General features: G+C 39.0%; 1 protein-coding gene and 1 long non-coding RNA gene across 2 annotated transcripts; both read right to left on the reverse strand.

Annotated features, from left to right (window-relative positions):
• Nucleotides 1–62: 62 nt before the first annotated feature.
• Nucleotides 63–1,704, reverse strand: LOC121969284 (probable aspartyl protease At4g16563). Its single transcript, XM_042519285.1, has one exon. It carries the CDS (start codon nt 1,522–1,524, stop codon nt 124–126), a length of 1,401 nt encoding a protein of 466 aa, XP_042375219.1. The 5' UTR covers nt 1,525–1,704; the 3' UTR covers nt 63–123.
• A 6,706-nt stretch (nt 1,705–8,410) lies between these two features.
• LOC121973062 lies at nt 8,411–10,831 on the reverse strand. Its single transcript, XR_006109358.1, has 2 exons — nt 10,336–10,831; nt 8,411–8,767 (listed from the first exon to the last, which is right to left on the reverse strand). It is a non-coding gene; the product is annotated as an uncharacterized LOC121973062 (long non-coding RNA).
• Nucleotides 10,832–11,586: the final 755 nt, after the last annotated feature.

The raw sequence follows: 11,586 nt of genomic DNA on the forward strand, positions 1-11,586 counted from the left end.
TCTCTTTATCGACTTTGTGATTAAAGCTAATCACTTTACACTTTACCGTAAAGAAAATCATAGGATAGTACTAAACCTGGTTCGATTAATTAATTGAGCTTTTGAGGGTTAATTAGGAATAAATTAGATGATTAGGCAAGACTGCCGCCGGAATCCCAACCGCCGCCGCTCCAAGTCGTACACCACCAGATAGTCCTGCTGCTGGAAATTGCCCAGTATCACCGCGGGGCCGCCGGCGACGTCCGCGGTGGCGACGTCGTCGCCGTCGGAGATGACGGTGAGGCAGACCCCCGCGGCGTCCGCGAATACGAAGTAATTCTCCATCGGCAGTCGCATCTCGGCGCCGCCCTTGAAGCGGAAGGCCAGCTCTGGAAGCTCCACGTCGGTCGCGTTGGGTGGTACGGCGAAGCAGGGACGCAGGCCTGTCTGGACTTCCAGGGCGGTGGACCGGTTGTACCGCCCCGCCACGCGGTCGACGAATGCGGCGAGCACTGGATCGAACACCTTGGAGGCCATGTATGTGAAGGTGGTGCCGGAATCCACGATGACGCCGCCGTTGCCGATGTGGTCGGGGAGGAGGGAGGAATGGGGGATTTTGACCTTCTTGCCTCCTACGGCGATCTCGAGCAATCCAACGTAGTAATAGACGGAGAAGGGAGAGCCCGCGCCAGCGGCCGAATTGTTGAGGAAGGGCGTGAAGCTTAAGCCACTGGAGGAGTCCTGTTTTGGTGGGTCGAGCACGACGGAGCCCCTCTCGGAGGCGTCGTCGTCGTACCGGCGAGAGATTAGGCAGTAGGAGAAGCGCCTCAGGCCAAGCTGGGATGGGAGGGAAGGGGCGCCGCGGCCGAATCCGGCAATGCCTCCGGCAGGCTGGCGTTGCGAGAAAACTGAACATCCGACGGTGAAATTGGGGAAAGTACGGCCGGAGAAGCCCAGCGTCTCCAGCATGAGGAGGCCGGCGGTGGACCCGGAGCCATAGATTAGGGCGTAAGGGGGGCACGCAGAGACAGGACAATCGGAGGTAACGTTGTTGCAGGCGGCGCAACGGGAGCGGAGGAAGTCAGCGGAGTGGATCCAGAGGCAGCGGGGGTTTCGGCATCCGACGAGGGCCGCGGAGGAGGAGGATCGAGGGAGAAAAGGAGTGATGGTGTTTCCGGAGGGTGATGCGCAGCGGCGGCAGTGGTATGAGGAGGTGCAAGGGAGCCAAGTGACGTGGCTTCCGGTGTCGAGGAGTAGGGGGAGCTCCTGCGGCGGCGTGCCGAAGGCGAGGTTAAAGGAGTAGCCTCCGTAAGAGTGTGGGAACAGGGAAGAGGTAGCGGATGGCGGCGAGGAGCGGCGGTGGGGGTTCTTGAGGAGGGAAGCACGGAAGTAGGAGGCGGAGGCTAGGGCGGCGAGGCGGTGGAGGGGGTCGGGGTGGGGCGGGAGAGGTGTTTGGCGGAGAGGGAGGGAGATGGGATCGGAGGAGGAAGCGGCGACTAGGAGGAGGAGGAGAAGGAGGAGGAGGAGGGGTAGATGCGACGGCATTGCAAGCGCAGCGGCGATGGGCGGAAGAGGAAGATGCTTTGCGTTGGGAGGGGTAATAAAAAGGAAGCAAGGAGGAGGAAAGGGAGTAGTTGGGTCTCGAGAGTAAGGCGGCGGATGCAGACAAGCGTATTGCGCTGGATGGAATGGGTGTTTGGGGTTTGGAGTTTGAGGTTTCGGATTTCGGGTTTTGGAGATTCATGCCTTTGACGCACATTCATCAGGCTCCTCCGATCGCTCGCATGCATGTCTTGCACAACTTGGAATTAGGGTTGGGTTTGAGAGCATCTCCAATGCCAGCTTTGTTAAAAATTTGTAAAATTTAAAAATCTCATTAAAATAGCTTTTATGATTGTGTAGATGAGGTTTGGAGTTTTTAGAGCATCTCCAATGTCAAGTTTGTGAGAAGTTTTTAAAATAAAAAAAGCTGAATAAAAAAGCTTAAACCATTGTAAATATGAGATTTGAGGTTTATAGTTCAAGAGCAATAGTAAAAACTCAAATCTGTTCTTTTGTATTAAATTGATGTATATGTATGGAGCCATGTAACTACATACTATGAATTATATCATAAAAAAACTCATTTAGAGTTTTAACTATTGGGGATGTTTCATGAAGTTTTATAATATTGACATGACATATTGAAATATATAACAAAAAGCTCATTTAGAGCTTTAACGATTGGAGATGCCCTTAATTCAGGTTTGAGTTTTCAAACTTGTATTTTCATTTGAAGGTGGAGCCAATAATTAATGTACATGATTGATCCTTTTTAAATAATTTAAAAATAAATTATTTGATGAACTAATTATAATGTTTCAGTTTATAAATAATTAGTAATAATTAAAATTATATTTTTTCTTTTAAAAATAAATATATTTGAGATAAGTTTAAAAAAAATATACAAATGACTATAATTAAATTAAATTAATAAAATAATTAAATATTAAATAAAATGATAAATTATATTAAATTAAAAATTAAAAATTAAAAATTAATTAATTGTTAATTATAAATAAATTAAATTAAAGATTATAATTAATTAAAATATCAAATGAAAACTATATAAAAATATTAAATGAAAAAATTATATGCAAGTTTTTTTAAATTGCGGAGAGAATAGTAGATTTATATTAAAATTGATATAATATGCATGGAGGTATGCAACTACATGTGGTGAAAATTACAAAAAAAAAAAAAACTCACTCAAAGTTTTAACGATTATAAATATTTTAATGAATTTTTATAATATTGATGTGACATGTTAGAATTTAAAAAAAAAAAAAGCTTATTCAAAGATTTAACATTAGAGATGCTATGAGATTTAGGGTATGAGGTTGGGGATTTACTATGTCTATTTGAGGTTTCGGATTTGAAGTTTGGGGTTTCGGTTATTCACGCCTTTAACGCGTATTCGCAATGCTCCTCCGACCGCTCACATGCATGCCTTGCACAGCTTTCAATTAAGGCCAGAAATAGGGTTTATTAGGCAGGAAAAAAAACGTTCACTTCTTCGTGATCGTCGTCTTCTAATGATTATTATTATTTCGAAAAGCCAAAAGAACATAGTTTTTGCCATTTAGGATCAACATAGTATCCGATCCCACTTCAACCCATTTTATTTTTCAAAATTAACTTTATTTTTAATCTAATTATAATAAATACGAAATTATGATTGCTAGATAATTATAACACTGCACCCTTATCTTACTATTTTATTAAAAATCTCCCCCCTTTACTAACTAATTTTGGTGAAGCCTAAAATGAATTTACGTTACTGTCCTTTTTTCTATTCACACTAAAAATAATTTCAAGGTTTATTAGTAATTTTCTTTGGTTGTTTTATATAAAAAATATAGTTCTCTTTAGTCCCACATCTTAGAATTGACAACACTATGATCAAAGAAACTTCTATAAATATTTTAGGCCGAGGATGTTAAAAAATATACTTTTCTTAGTTTCTTTTATTAAGATAAATATAATATTAAATTAAAATATTTTTTTGCATATGGAAGCTCATTACAATAGTTTATTGCTGGGATTCTCTAACGTGATACTAGAAATCCAAATAATTCAGATTTTCAAAGACCCAAATAATTTATATATTATTATATTACACACGCAAGACTCAAATAATTTATATATTATTATATTACACACGCTTTGCGTGTGTACGATCACACTAGTAATAATTATGATTTTATAACTACTACCATCCTACAATTATATCTATTAGATTTGATAAAAATAAATTATTTATGTTGGTAGTTATTATAATATAATATTTATTTGTGTTATCAATATTGATAAAAATGAAGTATCAATATAATACAATTTTATTAGTATGGATCAAAATTGAAAAACTATTATAATATAATATTGATTGATTAAGATGAAATATCTATATTATAAATAACTTTAAACTATAACTATAATAATAGAACAATTATTGATAAGTAGCTGCTAATATCAAAAATAAAAAAAATAGAAATAAAGATGAAATATGGTTTTCATAATAAATGAAAAGGAAGATTTTTTTTTTTTTTTTGACTATTTTAATAAAAGAGACTCATTTAATTTTTACCTTTTTCCCCTAAGCATTTTATATTAATAAAAACAGAATATGCATATATATTTTTCAGTTTAAAATGGCCATAAAAACAAGAGACAACTTTTAACTAATTGTATCATTTAGTTTATAGATAACTTACTGACCATTTAACTAATCGATCCCTGATGTATATCTTATATCAATTCACGTCTCAGTTTTAGGTAGATTTTTTTTTTTTAAATTACCTTATGAATTTTTTTTAAGGGATGGATTTTTGAGCTGGTCTATTAATCCGCTTTTACTTTTAGCAAACACATTTGATTAATTTTCTACGAATCAAATAAAAAAATATTAAAAATTTATAAATTAAAATTAAATTCATCGTAGAAAAATAATTTCTAATATTGGAGAGAAATATTAGTCCATCTAGTCTGTGAGTAACACACTTTTGTTCCATACAGCTTGATTAATTAGAAAATTAAACAGAAAAAATTGTTTTGACTAAGTTATTAGTTGATTATGTAATTTATATATTTTATATCACCTAGGATTAGGTTCTCAGAACATCTGGAATGAAGGTAATTATGTGTTCTTATAATTTGTAAAAGTTACTTTTCCCTATGCCTATGTAAGAGTTACTTTTCTAGGCGAACTCATAAACGCGTAGAAAAAAAATCCTTTCTATCCCTAAATGAATTTAGCGGTTAACTATAAATTAACCTCATAATTTATTTTTCTTCATATAATTTGGGTCTAATTGTGAGGAACATCTGAGGTGAGTATAATCATCTTTTGCTATAATATGTAAGAGTTACTTTTGTCCTCACGGGATGCCTAGTTGACTAGAGGGTGACAACTTTGTTACAGTGTTATAATATGTAAAAGTTTCTTATTGCCCTTTAGGGTTATCACAGTTGGTAATTACATGGATGGTTATTTTAATAGACCTCAGGATCAATTCTTAACAGGTGTAAAATACTCCGTTGGATGTCTGATCTTCTCTATACAAAGGGCCGCTAGGCTAGAAAAAATGTCCATGTGGTTTACCTATCTATATCTAGCCCGCCGACGATACTGAGCTACCTAGGTGATATTATCACCTTTTGTTCCAATATGTAAGAAGTACTTCTTACATGGATGGCTATTCTAATAAATCTTGAGATAAATTTTTAACGGGTATAAGATGTCTCGTTGAATGCCTTACCTCCCCTATGCAAAGGGGCATTCTATTAGGGCAAAATATCTTCGTGATTTACCTATCTATATCTAGCCGAGGACTAGTGATACTGGGCCGCATAAGGTGAGCGTTATCACACCTAAGGTGAGCATTATCACGTTTTACTCCAATATATAAGAGGTATTTGCCCCTGTGATTTACCTCCCTTCCAAATTTTGAGGAACCACCTTAGAGGGGTCACCGAGGTGACGATTTACCTTTTGTTGCCAATATACAATAGGCATTTAGCCCCCAACCTGGGTGTTTGCTCCAATAAGTCTTGGGGTCAATTTTCAACAGGCGAAAACTATTTCGTTAGGTGTCTGACATCCCTTATATAAAAGACTGCTATGCTAGGATAAAATACTACCCGTGATTTATCTACCTATATTGTATTGTAGGATTAATGATACTGAACTGTTTGTGATCATCAATATCACATTTCCATCCTTATATATATAGTTTTGCTTCGCTACGTAACAAAACTTGTAGACTGCTGTGGACCCCTCGTGAAAAGTCCACATCACGTATTTTTTATTTCCTTAAATCAAAATCATCTCGCCACGAAATGCCCGAATCTCCTCCTCCCTCCTCTCCAAGTCATAACTCTGAATGTCCATAGGATCCTCATATGTTAAGACACCAAAACTACAGTATTTGACCCATATATCAATAGAATATGACACACTAGGATAACCCTTTCACAGGTTTCCTCGAGCTCATGCAAACTGTTGAAACTAATAGATAGAGGAAAGAAATAGAATAGAGAATAATACTTTGATTTGTTATTTGCTAAAGCTAATAGAATTATTTATACAAGTTATCCAAAAAATAATAGAAAGTTTAAATATGACATACAATTATAAGCATAGTAATAAATATAATAGATTTAGAAGTATTATTTTTGATATTTGATTAATATCGATCTTGATTGTAATACTAATCTTAATCATGATGTTAAATATAATAAATCTCAATTGATTGAAATCAATTTGAGATTATTTCCTATTATTGTCATTACAAAGTGTAAAGTTGTGTTTTGTGATTTGCGTACTTATTCCAGTAACCATAACATAAAGGATACTTAGACAAGAAGACATCGTAAATCAATTTCTAAAATGAGCTTTTACGTCGGGAAGGGTCAAGTAAGCTTTGTTGCAGCGAGTGAGGTACGTGCAAGAAACCCTTGATTCAGCGAGACGAGGACAACTGTGAGATTTTGCAGCAAGAGACGGCGAGGAGATTCTGCGGACAGCTGCGAACCCTAGCTAACTTCGACGGTGCCTGTGCGACCTTGTTGCAAAGAGGGAGGCACAGAAGGGGGGGGGGGATTCTGCAGCAAGAGAGGGCGAGGCGATTCTACATACCGCAGCAAACCCTAGCTTCGACGACGCTTGTGAGAGCTTGTCGCAGCGAGGGAGGGCGCACCGAGAGAATTGAGAGTGAAGGCGGCTATGAGAGGAGGTGGGGGAGGGCACGACGAGGAGAATCACGAGCTAGAGCTTCTATGAGGAGGGAGGGGCAGATTCGAGTATTTCATGGTCAGAAGATTTTGATTTAAGGAAATAAAAAACGTGGGACATGGACTTGCCACGAGGGTAGTCTGTAGCAGCTCGTAGGTTTTGTTCTGCAGCAGAGCAAAACTATATATATATATATATATATATATATATATATATACGCGGGATTTAAAGAACGCGCCTGTGCTTGACTGCCCTATTGTCAAGTCCTCGTGGCATTGCGATTCCTTTTCTCTTTGTAACACCGCAGTCGTCGCTCGCTAATCTCTCGTTAAACCTCCCAACGAAGCTAGGGCAGAGGACTCATTTCCTCTGTGCTCGCCGTCCTCTCCCCTCACCACGACGAGTCCTCTTCCCTCATTGCGACGCTCGCCGTCCTCCTCTCTTACCGCATCGCTCTTCCCTCGGCGGCGAAGCTTCGTAGTGTAGCTAGGGTAGCAAAGTTTCACCCTCACCGTTTCTCTAGCCCGTGCTCGCCGTCGTCCCCCCTTGGTACTCCCGTGGTCTCTCGTCAAAGCTCCGCAGCAAACCTAGGGGGAAAGAAAAGTTTCTCCCTCACCATTCCTTCAGCCGACCTCTAGCTACCACAATCCCTATATGAAGGTCGTCCCTCATCGTGTCACTTGCCCCTCACCGTTTCTCTCATTGTGAAGCTTCCAGATCCTCGCCAACCTCGAGAACAACCGACATATTAGGGTTTTTTGCCGACCTCTAGCTGCCACAACCCCTCTTTGTGAGACTCCTGCTCTTTGCTATTTGTACTTCATTTTTCCACTTAATGTTCATAAAATAAGTGGACGTCATAACTGACATATTAGGATTTTTCCACTCTAATTTAGGGGTTATGGTTGAAATTAATCCTGCACCTACTTCCCATTGTTCATAGAAATCACATTTGTTATGGTCATTCACATTTCTATTTACATGAGCCATTAGAGGATGCATTCTTCTTGCTCGTTCCTTGACGTACAACCAATTTGTTTATAATTGGATGAAATCGGTCCAGTTTGTTTCTTCTATGAGACTCTTGTTCTATTTACTTCCCATTGTTCATAGAAATCACATTTGTTATGGTCATTCTCATTTCTATTTACATGAGCCATTAGAGAATGCATTCTTCTTGCCTAGTCCTTGACTTAAACAAATTATAAACTCTTTATTTACTTATATTTGTTCCACTTGTCTCATTTTAGTTCACTTTTATATCTATTTGTTTTAGAATTTGTCAAATTTAAAATTTAGCATCTTTTTTCCTTTATAACTTATATTCTTTTAGTTCTATAATTTATAGGAATCTTGCAAAGAACAAGACTTTTTATATACAATCCATGGTAAATTGTTTCATTTAAGTTCTAATATTTTGTTTATATAAAATTCTAGATGTTGTTTTAAATGTAGGAAAAAACATATGTTGTATTTATTGGACGTGAACCATGAATTTATGAAACATATGTCACACCCCGAGGAAGTCCCTGTCAAAAGAAATTTCGACAACATCTCCCCTGTACCGGTGACAATTTGAATCCTCAATACAATACAAAATCCTCAGCCAACACGGTCGGAATATATACACACAAACAAACAAACATTCCAAGCAATTTATATACTCAACCTACCCAGCTGGAACAAAATATCATAAAATAAACAACATTCCATGCAGTTTATAAAAGTACAGCCTCCAGCTGACTTTACCATATGAAAAGAAATTGAAAACAACATCCAAACTTACCTCTTATGTCGACCGACAAGCGCGTAGCTAAACATACCAAATAGAAAATCCTCCGAGCAAGCAAAAATTCAACCATTACAATACCTTAAGACAAAACACACAAAATCCAAAGTGCAAAACCAGAACAAGTCTGAAACATAGCTCTAAGCAAATAAACGGAAACCAAAAGACCGAAGCGAAAATCCTTGTGGCAAGGGGACTAGCAACTGGAACCTCCTGACGGCTTCAACCTGAAATAAGAATAATCAACGGAGTGAGTTCAAGAACTCAGCGGGTACCGGATAGACATGCATAATAAAATATAACTAATAGTAATAATTATGCGGTACAGTTTTCTGAACAATAAAAGGAAAGGCAAACTGAAAAGGGCTGAAGAAAACTATACTCACTATGACCTCCTATCTGAATATAAGGGTCGTCAGACCAGATACAAAATGTTACCTATATGCATGTCAAACATATGCAACCCAAACAAATGCAACATCTAAAATGTAGCAAGCACAAACAATAAATGCAATCCATGCATATAATGCAAAAGTGACATATGTCACCACTGACGCAGTCAGCCATCTCACACGCGATGATGAGACCGAGTGAGTAGGGCTATGACAACTGTGCACTCTGCCATCACTGCTCCTGAGTGACCAAGTGGACAGGATGCTGTCAGAGTACACCTATTCTCATACCCCAAACAGAGTGGGGGAACTCAATGCTCTCATCTCCCTGTATCATAGTCAAGGGGAGGGATCCCTGCCTACTACACGCTGCAGTCATCGCTACCCATGAGCGGACTAGCGGAGCCCTGACAGAGCAAACTGCAAGCACCCTACCTGATGTATCACTAACCCATGAGTGGTTGTGTATGCAGATCTTCTAACCGGCGATGCGCTCAACAATAATGGAGTCGACAATCGCTTAACATGCAATCATGCAAGATGGTGCATGACACTAAACATGTAGATACAGACAGTATACACCTCCATATAAAATGTACCAAAAAGGAAATAAAATCATACAATGATCTAGGTACATAAGTCAGACATGACAAATAATAAGTCTACTACACAGTAGGTCAATGTATGTCAATATTTCCAAGAACAAGAGTACACATGACAACAATCAAGAATATATAAGCATGAATGTATAACAGATAAGAATATTGACATACTACAATCACCAAATAGTGACATACCAAAACAAATGCAAACATAATCATTGCTACTAGCTATATACTATTATGCATATCTAAAATGACTATATCAAAGAGATAAGTCAGAAGTCTCCACCTTTATTAGTCGATCGTGACCAGAAAACCTACGTCGAGACGCCTGTCTCAAATTAATGTCCTACGATTACATAAATGTATTTAGCTAATTACATATATAGCAAATAGCTAAATAAAATCTCAAAACTTATATAGGGTAACTCTAATCAAAATATGATCATCGCTTAACCCCCAATATATGTTTAGGTCTCGGCAAAACAATTCACTACCTAAACTTGAGTTAATCCAACTTTAACCCTAGCATATTAATTAATTGACCCAAATCTGAGTCTTTCATACTCACCACAACCCAATAAGGTTTGTGGGTGGCTCCTGACCGGAGAGCTATTCGACAACACTAGAACCCACAACAACCTTCACATGATCAGGGTCTACTACTGCAATAGTGAGATAGTTAGCAAGGAGCCTTATCAAGGATCGACATGTGAAGATGGCTACCAGCATTAAATCGAAAACTCCCAATACTAAGATGGAAATTCGGATCACTACCCGTATGAGACAAACCTGGCTTACCTTAGATCCAGATATGTTGCTTCCTCACTCTACGGAAACCCAAATGTTGTTGTGGTGGTGAACTGGCAGGGAAAAATGACAATGGCATTAGGGCAAGGCTCGATGGTGGCCACGGTCGCGACCAGCGCGGCATCACAGAGAGGGGAGAAGAGGCGACAGTGGAGATTAGGGCAGAGGGGGTCGGCATCGTCGTTGGATTGAACGGAGCCGACGTGATCCACTGGTGGCGTCGAGCGGTGGAGTCGGAGAGGGATCGGCTACCTGCGCTAGGTTAGAGAGAAAGATGATACGAGGGTCGGCGCTCCACGCTGAGTGAGGGAGAGGCGATCGGGTTCGGCGGGGGGAAGAGAAGAGAGGGCGGCAGCGCGAGCTCGATGAAGGAGAAGAGTTCGACGGTGGCTTGGCGTCGCAACGAGAGTGGAGGAGAGGAGTGGAATCGGGCGAGAGGAAGGCTAGGGCACAGGATCGGGAGAAGAGAGGAAGTAAAAAGAAATAAAACAAATTTTTTAGGAAATTAAACTTAGGTATTTTAAATTAAACCTAAGGTTGAATTCCTCAATCAACTCCCACTTTTGGGTATCCCAAACAGATTTTCTCTTGGCCCAATACTTGATCCCCTTAAACTCGTCATACGAGCTTCGAAAATTTTTCAGGAAATTTTCTAAAAATTTCTAAAAATTCTCTTATGATTATTCTCCCTTTTTGGTATTTTACAACGTGGGTAGAAGCTTCTAATCATGTTATTGGCTTTAAAGACGCCATACACAACTCTTTCAAAAGTAGAGAGGAGGCAGAAAAAGCTTTAGAGACATACTTAGATAAAAAACTACACCAACTTCCTTTACACCAAGTCAAAATGTGTAACGACCACCCTTCTTACTACTACTACTACTCTCTAAGAGTGACCGCTACTTAACTACTAACTCTACTAAACCGGTACGCTACTTAACTACGAGAAATCTCTACCGAAAAATTTCGGTAGAGTCTCCCCTGTACCGGTGACCAAATCATCAATACAAACAAACTATACTCAGCCACAGGCGGCTGGAACATATTTCTTCACAACCACGCAGTATAATATCACAAATAAAAGAAGGAAACTACCCTAACAATAGCAAACATCAATATCACTCCATCAATAGAACCCAACTACAAATGCGGAATAAACTTAATTACAATATTGACTCATAATAGCATTAAAAGAAAACTAAAGAACTCTAAACAGAAAAGTCTTAACAATTCCTTAGCAAA

The sequence above is a fragment of the Zingiber officinale genome, chromosome 4A, assembly GCF_018446385.1.
Source record: "Zingiber officinale cultivar Zhangliang chromosome 4A, Zo_v1.1, whole genome shotgun sequence".
NCBI classification, from domain to species: domain Eukaryota; kingdom Viridiplantae; phylum Streptophyta; class Magnoliopsida; order Zingiberales; family Zingiberaceae; genus Zingiber; species Zingiber officinale.

Coding starts and splice junctions, on each gene's coding strand:
- LOC121969284 (XM_042519285.1), bottom strand. CDS start 1,524: ATGCCGTCGCATCTACCCCTCCTCCTCCTCCTTCTCCTCCTCCTCCTA.